Genomic DNA, 15,172 nt, shown 5'->3' on the forward strand with positions numbered 1-15,172 from the left:
TGCCAATAGCAGGACAGATGATGGAAAATTTGATCAAAGACATATGCTAGAAGGAGCATCTTAGAGAAGGAGAGATAGGTAGAGGAAGGGTGCTTTGGTGACAGGATTCCAGAGCTACAGGCCAATGCAGTTCAAAGTGCAGTTGCAATGGTGCATTGATTATGATCAGGAGTGCCCAAGAGGTCAGAATCAGAGGAGCATAGACAACAATAAGATTTGTTGAGCATCCGAATATGGACAGCAAAGCTTATGATGAGCATAATTTTATGTAGTAGATGGAAGGAGTGCACTGGAATAGTCAAATCCAGATGTAACTAAGACATGGATGAAGGTTTCAGGTGCAGATGAGCTGAAGCAAGAGTGGAGCTGGATGACATAATGGAGTTTGGAACAGGTAGCTTTAGTATATGAGCAGATATGTGGACAAAAATATAGTTGTGTCAAAACCATGGTTGAAAATGGTCCGGCTCAAGTTCAGACAATGTTTTAGGTAGGGAATGATAGTCAGGGGCTTGATTTGGTGGCAGGAACTAAAGGTAATAGTTCAAATCTTTGCTTTATTTAGTCATAAAAAATTTCTGCTCATCCATTGTGAGATAAACAGTGTGACAAATCTGAAATAGTTGAGTAATCCAGAGAGCCGTCTGTTATTGGAGCATGTGTGGAACCTGATACTGTGCCTTCAAATGATAACAATGAGGAATATCATATGAATAAAAAATAGAAAGGAGCTGTGTATAGTTCTCTAGGGAAATTCAAATGTACCAAGGCTGAACTGGGAAGTGAAAGTGTGCCAGGTGAATCTCTAGCTGTCATTGGATATATAAGAAAATATATCAAGTCAACAAATGGTTTTCCTTAAAAAATCTTTTATCCAATTTGTTAGCCTGCATTGATAAGTACTTGATGTCCATTGTTCTGAGAGTTCTTTGATCCTTGAATGGAGAAAGAACACAAACACAAGCAGAAATTCAATTTTTTTTTAAAGAGAAGACTTTGAGCTCTTTTGGTGAAACTGAAATTAGAAATGCTGGAACACAATTAGTTGACATGCTTCAATAAGTGTGTGGTGTGGCAAGCTTTATATTACTCCACCAAGGTAAATGGTATTAACTGGTTGCATCATAGTCTGGTACGGCAATTTGAATGTACAGGAATGTAAGAAGCTGCAGAGACTCAGCCCAATACATCACAGACACATCTCTCCCCACCATTGGTAGTAACTACAGGAGGCACTGCCTCAAGAAGGCAACATTCATCATCAAAGATCCCCTCCATCTGGGCCATGCCATCTTCTCACAGCTACCATCTGGCAGGAGGTACAGAAGCCTGAAGTCCCACACCACCAGGTTCAAGAACAGCTACTTCCCTTCAACCATTTGGTTCTTGAATCAACCAGCACAACCCTGATCACTACAATTTAGCAACACTCTGACCACTTTGATCACTTTGCACTAAAATGATTTTTTTGGTTCTAATTGTGTTCTTTCTTGTAAAAATTGTGTACAATTTATGTATAATTTGTTTCTCTTGTGAATGCTGCTTATTTGATGCTATGTGCTTGTGATGCTGCTGCAAGTTAAGTTTTTCATTGCACCTGTGCAGACGTGCACTTGCGCATATGACAATAAACTCGACTTTGACTTGATTGAATTATGTTTGGGGGCCTGGTGTTCAGGACTAAATTTTTTTTAAATATGGCATATCCAATACCAACCTGCCACAAATAGACCAATTTCTGGTTATATAGGAGCACAGCAATAACTCGCTTTTGAAAGTTGGGTCAATAATTATAATTTACATGGGGTTTTAAGACTCAGGTTCTAGCAGCCATTTAGAAAACCATCAACTTGGTGATAGCTGCCCTGTGGTCCACCCATAATTCACTGGTTTTCCAGTGCAAAGAGCTGTCATCTTATTGTTTGAGAGAGCAGGCTTGAGGGCTGAGTGGTTTATTCCTACCTTTAAATCTTAATTGTGTATCTGTGACCAGCAGACTCTCAGAACTACGTGATGAATCTTAGCACCGCTGCTGCAAACTCTGGGGATAGACAGTTTTAGACTTTCATAACTGTACGTTGTGGTGCTGCGTCCTGTTTAAATGTCCCTTGGAATGTTTTGCTCACTTGTCAAGCTGACATATTGTACATGGATTGTACTAAAAATGACATGAGTTTTTTTTGTATTATCCACATTTGCCAATCTTATGCCACATAGCTCCAGTAACCAGAGTTCAATCCTGACCTTGTCTGCTGTCTGGTCAGAGTTTGCACACACTCCCTGTGACTACATGGATTTCCTGAGTGTTGGTTGGTAGGGTAATTGGCTCCTAGGGCAAGACAAAATTAGCCGGATCTTGATAAGGTATATAGGACAGAATAGGCTACAGGGAAATAAGTGGGGAAAAGGGACTGATGGGGTCCCCCTGCCAGTATAGACTTGATTGACCAAATGGACTCACTTTATGTTGCATGAAAATATGAAATATGAAGTAATAAAATCAAAATAAAAATTGGAACTCTGATTTTTGAGCAATGCTTGTGAGCCATAGGCATTTGGAGTACTTCCACTCATGCTACCAGTTATAGAGTCACAGAGCAATACAGCATGGATACAGGCCTTTCGGCCCAATGAGTCCTTGCTGACTATGGTGCCATCTGAATCCCAAGCCCTTGTTTTTCTTTTTTTTAGGGAACATGGTTTCCCCGCCACTGTACTTCAGGGAGCCCTCACCTGCATCTCCTCCATTTCCCGCACTTCTGCTCTCAACCCAGCTTCCCCCAGATAGAAATTTGCTCCAGATTTCATCATCTGCAGTCCCTTATGTCTCCATAACCTGAATCCCCATCTGAGATTCCTAGAACCTCCTTACTGATATCTGGTATGGAACAACTCTATGATCCAATTCCTCCTAACCCCTCCTTCCTCTACATGATCCATTCCAACTCAGGATATATTCTCTACCTTCTGCCCCTCAATCTCTCCTCTTTGGTCTCAGATGCAACCTTCTAACTCCAGTCCTTTCTTCCAACCACAGGCCAGCTCTCTGTCTGGAGCGGAAGTTTCAAAAGAGATCCTGCCCTTCCATATTCCCAGTATATTCTAGACTGATAAATGTCACCCACGACCCCCTCTCTATTTCTTTTTAAATACAGAAGCTTTCTAAATATGTTTTGTATTGTGAAATGAAGCAAATTATTGGTTCATTTTGTACTTCTCACAAGTGGTTTTCTAATCTTAAGAGATTGATGCACATTAACATTCTAATTCATTAAAACCACTTGACAAATAACTAATGCTGTGTAATTAATAGAATGTTTGCCATTCTTTGTCCAAAATGATTGACCTAACTTTCTGAAAACATCTAATATTTGTACATATATTTGAAATGCATTTCTTCTGAGGTATTGCAGCATAATTCATTTCAAAATGGAACCATGCAAGTACTAACCGGTAAAGTTCGTGGAAATTCATCCATCCCTTTCTGTATTTATGTGATATGATCACCTTTGCTTTGAGAGAAGGGCACTTGGACATCACTGACTCTACTGAGTCTACCAGAATATCATTTGTAATGATACATTTTGCTTTGGAGGCCTGCAGTCTGTATAAAATGTCTGTGGCAGTTAGCTGGCTTGTTCCAGGGATCAGTACAGTACCTAGAAGAACAAATAAGAAGATTGCTGCCTAAGTATTTGTAGAGAGTAACTAAAACTAATTGGAACTAATTGAAAACTCATATTTGAAATGATTTATGGAAAGAAACTTGTAATTGTACAATTTGGCAAAATCATGAGGCAAAATGTTGCAGATGTTGGAAATTTGAAATACCGACAGAAGATGTTGGAAATATTCAGCAATATCAGAACTTGAAAGTGTTATAGATATGACAAGCTTTCAGCAAATACAGCTATAGGGAAAAACAAATGGCAGAGTACAAGGCAGGGCTAATTTAATCAATAGCAAAATGAATACTGCCTTTTATGTCTAAACATAAAATGGGAACAGGAGTTATGATTAGTTGTTGGCTGGATTGCACCTTGAAAGCTACAAATAATTCCTAGATAGTTGGAAGGAAGGAAATAAAAGTTGGAGGGATTGCATCTCCCATGCTTGCATAGAAAAGTCCCATGCAAAGGAAAGACAATGGTGGATGAGTGGACGACAATCCTTTGCAATGCTGAAAGGGGTAAGGACAGAAGACATGTTTGGTGGTCACAACATACTGGAGGATGCATAAACTCCACCTCTTCTACCCCACCCCCCCCACCCCACTTAAAATGAATCAGTGCTGAAACGGTAGGGGAATTTTAAAGTTCAGGCTTATGAGAGTGTGGGTGAAGGGTGTTAAATTTAAAGTTATTAACAGTCTGTCAGGAACTCACCCACAACCCAGTGAGATGGAACAATGGGTGGGAAGCCAAACAAGGCTGAAGCCTAGTAAGAGGTGCAGATGGCTTCAGGAAGAAAGTAACTCTCATAATCTCTTGTGGGTGAAGAGGACCTGGAGCAGGAATGCTTCCTCCTGGTACCAAACTTCCCTGGCATTATACTGCCTCCCCCATACATATCTCTCATTCAGGAATCACATCACACACTGCTGCTGGATTATTTCACAGCATGGGGGGAACTCCACATTTTGACTCAAAGCTCTGTTCCCAACACCCCACCCATCCCCTGTTGTGTCTTTGTTTCATTTCACCATTGCTGCCAAGCTTGCTAAGTATTTCCAGCAATTTTCTGTATATATCTTGGATTATTTGCTTTTGGTTCCATGGTACAGTCTAACAGGTAAGAAAGATTTATTATTTTTAAAGTCATTTCATTAACTATTTAGTGTAAAATAGTTAAAAAAATTATTTCCATTGGTCATTCTGGTTTAAGGCATTTTTCCCACTGACTTGAAGATTTTGCACTGAAAGAGCAAGGACCAGAGAAATGAAACATTTTCTTGAGTTTTCTATTGTGCCAATATCAAACAATCCCATTACAGATCAAAAGTAAAGTTTCTTACACTATATTCCAGTGTACACTAAAGTCCAACATTAGAGATTGAGGTTACTTTCCACGCTCCATGCCAGCCATTTTACTTTGTATTTTGTATGCTGCACACTAGCCACTTCAAGAAAGTGGCTAGTCAGGTCAATTTCTCCTATTGACTAAAATTCTCTAGCCATGACAGCATCCTTGTAAATCTCCTCTGGAATTTCATTCTTCTGGCAATATTATAATTAGAATAGTACAGAGTGACCTTTCTAGTGTTTTATACAGGGATGGCATAACCTCCCTATTCTTGTATGATATGCCTCAACCAATAAAGACAAGTTTCCCACATCCCTTCCAAACAATCTTACTTAGATGAAGGATCTCGGCCTAAAATGCCAACTGTCCATTTACCTACACGAATACTGCCTGACCTGCTGAGTTCTTCCAGTACTTTGTTTTGAGCTTATTGATATGTCCTGCTTCCTTCAGAGAACAGTAAATATGTACACCAAGATCCCCTTTTTTGTACCCTTCTATTTATTGTGTATTTACTTGTCAGTTTGTCCTCCCCAAATGTATTATTCCCTAAATTAAATTTCATTTGTCATTTTGTGCCCTCCCTAACTAGTCCACTGCTATTTTCCTGCAGTCTTCCTTATTATCAAATACACAGCCAATTCTTGTGTCACAATTAAACTTCTTTAATTATGGGCCTTGACTGTGTGTGTGACACCCTCTCTATCTCATCTGCAAATTGAACTGTGGATTGCGTGGGTGTTTCTGCTATGGACTATATATAGTTCACAGTTACATTTGGGAACTAAATGTCCAAGAGTCAGAGCAATAAACATTACAAATTTAGTGAGGTCATGGAATTTCTTCCTGCACTGTTCCCAGGTTGGGGGATACTCACTTCAAGTGCCAATTTCTGTTGCAACATCTTTTTCCACTCACAAAGTAGGTGGCTTCAGCTGCTTCATCAAAGACCTTCCCTCAATTATAAGGTCAGAAGTAGAGGTGTTCACTGATGGTTATAAAATGTTCAAATGAATCAGCCTATGCCTTAATGCAGCAGAAATGTCTTAAAATTAAACATTTATCTCATTGCACCAATCAGTTTAATACACTTACCTGTTCTCATGCATGCCACATTCAATAGCCACCATTCAGGAATGATGGGCAGGATAACAATAACTCGATCAGTTAGTTGAAGATTGCATGCATCAGACAAGATATTGGCCACCTTCTTGGAGTAAACTCCAAGGTCCTGGAAGCTCCATTTCACTTCTTGCCCTCTTCGACTCAGCCACCAAAAAGCAGGGTTTGAACCTCTGCTTCCAGCCTATCAGCAGAAATAGTAGTGAACAAGTAAAATCTTAAGGTTGTCTGATTAAGAGCAAATCTCAATGCTTTCACACAGTAAACATCATAACTGAATGAATTCAATTTATCAAAAACATATCCTTTAAACAAACTTGCCAATTATTGGCACTGCAATAATTCTGGATTTTGTATTGCAAATTCTGTGCAGCAATGTGCCATCTCTAACGCCTGTGTACTTTTTTTCAACTAGATTTAAATTAATGTGTTTTTTCTAACTTTTTGTAAATTAGAATAATCATTTTTGTCTCCTCTACTGGTTGTCACGTCATAAGTTCTAACTAAAGTTATCGAAACTTAAGTATAAAATGTAACAATAATTTAGTATAATTGGAACATTTTGTTGAATTCATAGAATATTCAAATCTTAAATGACACATTACTGTTTTTTGCATCTAAAATGAACTATCATACCTTTTCCATTTCACTCCACTTATCGAGGACATCAGTTGCAAAATTGAAGTATTCTGGCACTTGTGGTTTGTACTCCTGTCTTATCGATTCATAGTCTGTGAAATTTTGAGGGTTACTGTTCTTATTATTTGAGAAGAATGGTTTTACATGTGTCTTCAGTATCCCAGAAGTTCCTTGATTGCAATTAGACAAGCAAGGTGAATTGATGCTTCTTACTGGTAGTCTCAGCGTGCGAAATGGAATAATTAAGACATTCATTTTGTATCTTGAAAGGGTAGCCAATGTACACGATAAAGCTAGAAAGGCAGGCACACAGCAATGATACACGATGTAGGAACACAGATCAAGAACGGGATATAAATACTTTAACCACTATATCAAAATGGGCCACTGATTTATAAGTTTGGGCTATTTATTCAAATTCAAAGTCCAGTTTTGCGTGGCATTTGAACAGTCATTCAAACTTGTCGTTCAAACTTGTCTATCTCAGTCAAATAGTGAGCTAATGGTGCAATAATGGCAAAAAAAATGCCAGAGTCTCATTTCAGGGTTTCAAGAGCATACACAAATCACCTTGTTTGAATATCCTCTGTTAAACAGAAATATAGCCAGTGTTCAGATAATAACAAAAAAAAATTGCATACTTGAGAGGTCTTTTGAGATTGCTTGCACTTGGTAGGGCTTGGGTGTTAGGGTGAAGCTCCATGGGATCAAATCACCAATGTCTGTTACGAAATGCTTTGTCACAACCAAGACAACAAATTTGAGACTACTGCTTGATGCAGCTGACCTCAAATTAATAATTCCGAAAATATAATTAAACAATTAAGGCAGTATGGCAAAAAAATTATAACTGGTGGCACACCTTGTTTCATAAAAAAACATCCCAGTATTTCTTATACAACACAAGGAAGTCTACAAGTACACAATAACAAAATGTTACTAAATTAAGTTTTCTACCACCTAAATTGGGATGCTTTCATAAAAAGTGAAAGCAATAAGTTTAGAATTGTACTTGGATCTTCTTATATCCACTTTATTCTCCTGCCACTTGTGCATATATTTCTTGGGGGAACCTCTTAGAGCAGATTAAAGATAGAGTGCTTTGTGAAAAGTGCCCCCCTCTGTTGGAAGGGTGAGATGAACAGATAAACTCTTAAATGGAAGTGGTTCTAGATTACATAATTCCCCAGTTCCATGTAATATGATGGACAGTTGTGCTATTATTATGGTATTAGAACATAATTCCTGCTGTCTGATTACTGAGCTAGGCCTTTCCTTCCTCTTCCAATCCTTACCTAGACTCAGCATGATGTCTGTTGAAATGTTCCAAATTATATATTGGATGTTTATGAGCCTGGAATATTAAAGTTACTGTGCATTATAATATATACACAATCCATCCCATTCAAATGAGTAACTGATTAAATAATTGAATGTATAAAAGTACAAAATCCTTGTACAAATCCATTTCTCTATTTTTAAATGATAGCTATCCCTGTTGAGTAAATAATTGTTAAATCAATAAAATATTTAAACGAAATGTTTATTACACAGCTATACTAAAGACAATGGCCTAGAAATTTTATTACTGTTTACGTGACTCATGTAATACTGTAGAATTTTAATCAGACAGCCAACTGCTGTTTAGAGTCATAGAGCAATACAACATGGATCCATGCTGACCACAGTGCCCTCCCATCTAGTCCCAATTCCTGCATTCGGTCCATATCCCTCCAAGGCCCCCGCCCCTCCATGTACCTATCCAAGTGCTTCTTAAATGATTCTATTGTATCTGTCTCAACCACTTCCTCTGGCAGCTCATTCGATATACTCACCACCCTCTGCATGAAAAAGTTACCCCTTAGGTCCCTTTTAAATCTTTCCCATCTCACCCTAAATCTATGCCCCCTAGTTTTGGATCCCCTACCCTGGGAAAAGACTGTAACCATCCCACCTCATAACTATGTCTCTCATAATTTAAATATTTTCTATAAGATGGCCCCTCATTTTCCAAGGAATAAAGACCTAGCCTGGCAACTTCTCCCTATAACTCAGGCCCTCTTATCCTGGTGACATCCTCATAAATCTTTTCTGCACTCTCTGCAGTTTAGCCACTTCTTTCCTATAACAGGGTGACCAAAACTGTACACAGTACTCCGAGTGTGGCCTCACCAAAGACTCATACAACTGCAACATAATGTCCCAACTCCTATACTCAGTGCCCTGACTGATGAAGGCCAGTGTACTAAATGCCTTTCTCACCAGCGTGTGCACCTGTGACACCAATTTCAATGAACACTGCATGTACTCCTAGGTCCCTCTGTTCCATTATACTCCCTAGTGCCCTACCATTTATAGTATAAGTTCTATGCTGGTTCGACTTTCCAAAATGCATCACCTTACACTTATCTGTATCGAAATCCATTTGCCACTCCTCGGCCCACTTCCCCAACTGATCATGATTCCCCCTGTAATCTACAATAACTTTCTTCACTATCAACAACACCTAATTTTGTGTCATCTGCAAATTTACTGATCAAGCCTTGTGCATTCACATCCAAATCATTTATATAAATAATGAATAACAAGGGTCCTAACACTGACCCCTGCAGCACACCACTAGTCACCAGCCTCCATTCACAGAATGAACCTCAACCACCACCCTCTGCTTTCTAGCTCCAAGCCAATTTTGTATCTACCTAACTAGCTCTTCCTGGATTCCATGGGACCTAACCTTCCAAACCAACCTACCATGCGGGACCTTGTCAAAGGCCTTATTAAAGTCCAAATAGACAACATCCACTGCCCTACCCTCATATACCTTTTTGGTTACCTCTTCAAAAAACTCGAGAAACCCTTGAGTTTCTCAAGCACGAATTTCCACGCACAAAGCCATGCTGACTTCTCCTAATTAGGCTCTAACTATCCAAATGCTGATAGATCCTATCCCTCAGAATTCCCTCCAGTAACTTCCCCACTACTGATGTCAGGCTGACCAGCCTGTAGCTCCTTAGCTTGTCCTTGCTACCCTTCCTAAAAACAGAACAACATTATCCACCTTCCAGTCTTTGGGAACTTCACTGGTGGCTAACAATGAAGCAAATATCTCCACAAGGGCCTCTGCAATTTCTTCTCTGGCCTCCCACAAAGTCAGAGGATGCACTCCATCAGGCCCTGAAGATTTATCCACCTGAATGCGCGGTAAGGCTGCAAATGCCTCCTCCTTGGTAATACGAATGTCCTCCACTTGTTTCCCTCATCTCTCGAGCAACCATGATTTTCTCCTCAGTAAACACAGAGTAGAAATATTCATTAAAAATCCCACCCATCTCCTGTGGCTCAAGACATAGTCGGCCCTGCTGATCTCTAAGGGGACCTACTCTCTCCTTAATCACCCTTGTACTCTTGATATAGCTATGGAATCTCTTCAGATTTTCCTCAACTTTACCTGGCAGATCCATCTCATTCCTTCTCTTTACCCCCCCCCCCCCCCAGATAAGTGTATTCTTAATCTTTTTATAGTCATCAAGGGATTCACTCATCCCGAACCTCCTAAACCCAGTGTATGCTTCCTTCTTTTTCTTGACCAGAACCTCAATATCTCTTGTCAGCCAAAGTTCCCTAAACTTGACAGGTTTAGGCTTCACCTTAACAGAAACATGCTGCTCCAGGACTCTTGATATCACACTCTTAATAGCATCCCACTTACTATTTGTTCCTTTCCCTTCAAACAGGCTCACCCAATTGACCTCTGCTAGATCCTATTTAATTCCTCCAAAATTAACCCTGTTCCAGTTTAGGACCCTAACCTGTGCACCTGTCCTATCCTTTTCCATCACTATCTTAAAACTAATAGAATTATGGTCTCTGGAGCCCAACTGCTCTCTGACTGCCACTTCAGTTACTAGCCCTACCTTGTTCTCTAAGAGAAGGTCCAGTATTGCACCCTCCCGAGTAAGGCCCTCTATAGATTGACTCTGGAAACTTCCCTGGACACATTTCACAACTTCCACCCCATCCAGATTCTTAACACTCTGGATAGTCCAGTCAATACCTGGGAAATTAAAATCTCCCACTAACATTATTCTTACAACTATGAGCAATTTTTCTACACACCTGCTCCTCAAGTTCCCAATGATTATTGAGGGAGTCAATAATACAACCCCACTAGTGACCCTCCCCTTCTTGTTTCTAAATTCTACCCACATTGGTCTCACTGGAAGATCCCCCAAGAATGTCATCTCTAAGTTCTGCTGTTACATCCTCCACTATCAAAAAGGCAACATCCCCTCCTCGCTTACCTGTACCTCTGTCACACCTATAAGCAACTGTATCCTGGAATATTGAGCTGCCAGTCCTGCCCTACTCTCAGCCATGTTTCTGTTATGGCTATAACATCCCAGTCCTCAGAGCCAATCCACGCTCTGAGTTTGTCCACCTTACCTGTTAAACCTTGTGCATTGAAATAAATGCAGTTTAACTGAGTAACACACACAAAATGCTGGAGGAACTCAGCAGGTCAGACAGCATCTATGGAGGGAAATAAACAGTTGAAGTTTCGGGTCAAGACCCTTCAGTCCTTCTCTTGTGTCTCAGTTTGACTGAGTATTTCTTTCCCTGTCTTTACTGTGCCCTGGCTATCAATCCTAGTGCAGGGTTTCGACCTGGAATGGCGACAATTTCTTTCCTCCCACAGATGTTGCCCGACTCGCGGAGTACCTCCAGCAGATTGTTTGTTGCTCCAGAGTCCAGCATCTGCAGTCTCTTGTTAATAGCGTTGTGTTAGTGGGAGATTTTAGTTTCCCTGGGTTTGACTGGACTAACCAGAGTGTTAAGGGCCTATACGGGGTGGAATTTGTGAAATGTGCCCAGGAAAGTTTCCTGAGTCAATGTGTAGAGGGCCCTACTTGGGAGGGTGCAATACTGGACCTTCTCTGGGGAATGAGGCAGAGCAAGTAACTGAAGTGGCAGTCAGTCCCTGGCTATCCTGATTACTAAACTTGCTCTCGCTGGCTACTGCTTTATCCCATGACTTGCTCCTGCTCAGAGTTCCACCCACCCACTAATCTAGTTTAAACCCTCCAATGTAGTATGAGCAAATTTCCCTGCAAGTGTATTGGTCCCTCTGATTCAAATGCAACCTGTCCCTCTTGTACAGGCCACCTCTACTCCAGAAGAGATCCCAATGGTCCAATAAGCTGAAACACTGTCCCCTGCACCAGCTCCTCAGCTATGAATTCACCTGGGCTGTCCTTTCATTTCTGACCTCGCTAGTACGTGGCACTGGGAGTAATCTGCAGACACTACCCTTGAGGTCCTGCTTCTTACCTAACTCCCTATACTCATTCTGCAGGACCTCATCTCTTGTTCTATGTCGTTTGTACCAACATGTATAATGACCTCTGGCTGTTCACCCTCCCCTCAAGACTCTTCTGCAGCCACTCAGAGACATCCTTGACCCTTGCACCTGGGAGGCAACACACCATCCTGGTGTCTCTTTTGTGGCCACAGAATCTCCTGTCTGCCCCCCTCACTATTGAGTCACCTATCACCATTGCCCTCTCTGACCGCACCCTTTCCCTCTGAGCCAGAGCCAGTCACAGTGCCAGAGACCTGACTACCCTGAAAGAACATCCCCCTCAACAGTATCCAAAGAGGTATACCTGTTAGTGAGGGGAATGGCCACAGGGGAACTCTGCACTGACTGCCAACTCCTTTTACTTTTCATGGTGGTCACCCATCTATCTGAAATCTGTACCTTGGGTGTGACACCTCAGTAAAAGTCTCATCTATGATGCTCTCAGCTTCCTGGATGATCCCAAGTACAACCAAATCTAGCTGCAGTTCATTGACCTGGTCTGTCAGGAGCTGCAGTCGGGTGAACTTCCTACAGATGTAGTCATCAGAGAGTCTGTGAGGTTCCCTGACTTCCCACATCTTGCAGGAGAAGCATTCCACTGCCCTAACTACCATCCTGCCTGAATCAAGGACTAAGGATTAACAACAAAATAAAACCTACCTGTTCTTACCCGTGCCTCCTCACTGAAGCTTTTTTAAAGATCTACTCTCACTCCCTACACCTGGGACACTTTTTTTTCACTTAGCCTCTTCACACTGAAGCCTCTTGAGCCAACACCTCAGCTCCCCCATTCCAACACTGGCCACTCTCACAATGCCCACTCCAAAATGGCCACTTGCTTGACCCTAACTTCTTTTTGTTGGCTGCTGTTAATTAGCTAATTGGCCATTCTACTATAAACTAACAATTTGCAAACTTGTTTCTGTTAGAGTCCTGCAAAGTGAAACTCACAAGCAAGCCCTAAGACCTACCTCTTTTAAACTCTCCTGCTCTCGCTCCAAGTCCTGGCTCCTGTAAAGTGAAATTCACAAGCAAGCCCCAAGACCTACCTCTTTCAAACTCTCTGTGTGGATACTACTCTGCAAGTTTGGAATTGCACAGTAGTATCCATGAGGGTGCAACACAGTTGGAGATCATTTCTGGGAAATTTGCTCACCTGTATGTGGTCGTTGATTCAGAAACAAGCAATTAAAAAGGTCTGAAGTATGCTCTGATGATACTTAAAGCCCATGGATTACAGCATGGGAAACAGACTAGAAGTAGTTGCCTTTAAATTAAAAACTTAGCATCATCTGTGGGTCTCCCACAACCCCCCAGCCTAATCATGACCCAACTACTGCTCCCCCCCCCAAACTTCTCAACTTTGAAATGTGCACCCGATCATAACCCCAATGCTTCGAACAGTTGATCATGCCTCCTTGTTGCACTAATCCAACCCATCATGTCCCAAACCTTCACTAACAAACACATCCTCTCTTCCATCACTCTGTTACTCTCCATAATAATTCCATACCCAATATTAGTGAACCTGATTTCCTCCATTAATTTTAAAAATGCCTTTTATATGAAAAACACTGTTAATTTCTCTATAGGCACAGTGGAAACCCTGTTATAGTTACTAGCAGAACTAGTAATATAATACAAATTATGGTCACAAATGGTCATACACATACAATGTAAAGTCTTCCCAGTTAAACTTAACGCACAATCAGCTTTGCATCACTGGCAGATTTCAGTTCAACGCAGTCCTGAAATCAACCTGCAGTTAAATCATTTTAAGTACCATATTCTATTCCATTTGTTTGCTGTAAATCCAGATTCTTCCATGTTCTTATTTTCATTAAACAGATGTGGCTTTTCATCTACTTCTCACCTGTTTTGGGTTTATGATTAAATAAATATCAAAATATACATCCACTAAAAATTACTGCGGGTGGACTAATCAATTCACAAAAGGTATAACCTTCAATTATTTTTTTAATGATATTTGAATTTTAGACGAATATTCTCTTTGAATTGAAAATTGCTTTATATTTACTATTAAATCATTTGACACTTAAAATTTTGTCAATAAGACTTACCCTTGGATTGAGGTGAAATTGCACAGGCACCTTGTTTAAATTGAAACCACCATCATTCTTTCCAAGTAAATCAGTGGTTTAATATCGGCAATTCTCACAAATCTTCGTCTTTGAGTATTTTTAGCAGTTAACAAACCCGCAAGTTCCAAAAAACACTCAGTACTGAGAAGAGTTAATCGTTGTTTAATTTAAGTCATTTGTGCCAGTAGCAAAATATGGGCTTTGGGGATTTTCTTTTCATAGCAACTGTGACCAGTTCATTTTGAATCCACAGCAGAGTAATCATTTTTGTTTTTCTTCCTGTTATTTGAGCACCCAGTCCTTTGTATATTATTTGGCTGTATTCACAATCCATAGTTAAAAAGTGTTTGAATTAAGTCTTTATTTGTTTATTGTACAGCTTGTTTAGAGACAATGGCCGAGTAATTCTATCACACTGCACAGTGTTTACATGCGTCATGGTCCCAGGTTAAGAATGTCAGACTTATGGACACCCTTACATACAAATGAGCTCCCATAATATTATTAAATTCAAAAGTCCTACGAATGGAAGAATTAGTTTCCTCCATCTCACTATCTCTCTCTCCACTTTTAGTAATTGTTCTTTCATATCAGGCTTATGTGCTCTTGATACTATGCATTACAATACTCTGGAGGTATGGTTATCATATCGAGTGATTTTTGTGTATTTTCCAACTTACAGTCTTATGGGCGTCCGTAAGAATGGAACCTGTTCGTTACCCAGCGGTGGCCTGTACTTACAGTATTATTTGATTCTATACATTGGATATATATAAATACATGCAATGATTGGCTAGAATAGATCATGTGATACACATAATGACATTAGCAAGCACTTTTTGGAGCAAGGCCTAGCACAAGCTTGAGGAACAATACCTCATCTTCCACTTCGCATGTTACAGCCTTCCTGACCCAATATCGAACTCTC

The 15,172-nt window shown here is 40.4% G+C and overlaps 1 protein-coding gene across 1 annotated transcript in view; it reads right to left on the reverse strand.

Moving 5' to 3' along the window:
- The window catches only part of acsm3 (acyl-CoA synthetase medium chain family member 3), a 41,729-nt gene that overhangs the window by 25,220 nt on the left and 1,337 nt on the right, over positions 1-15,172 (reverse strand). Inside the window, exons 2-4 of the mRNA XM_052021194.1 lie at positions 6,781-6,875; positions 6,118-6,328; positions 3,452-3,659 (exon numbers count right to left, since the gene is read on the reverse strand). Of these exons, the coding sequence (XP_051877154.1) occupies positions 3,452-3,659; positions 6,118-6,328; positions 6,781-6,789 (428 nt within the window). The 5' untranslated portion in view covers positions 6,790-6,875. The remainder of the gene's footprint in view (positions 1-3,451; positions 3,660-6,117; positions 6,329-6,780; positions 6,876-15,172) is intronic.

The sequence above is a fragment of the Pristis pectinata genome, chromosome 8, assembly GCF_009764475.1.
Source record: "Pristis pectinata isolate sPriPec2 chromosome 8, sPriPec2.1.pri, whole genome shotgun sequence".
In the NCBI taxonomy this organism is placed as follows: domain Eukaryota; kingdom Metazoa; phylum Chordata; class Chondrichthyes; order Rhinopristiformes; family Pristidae; genus Pristis; species Pristis pectinata.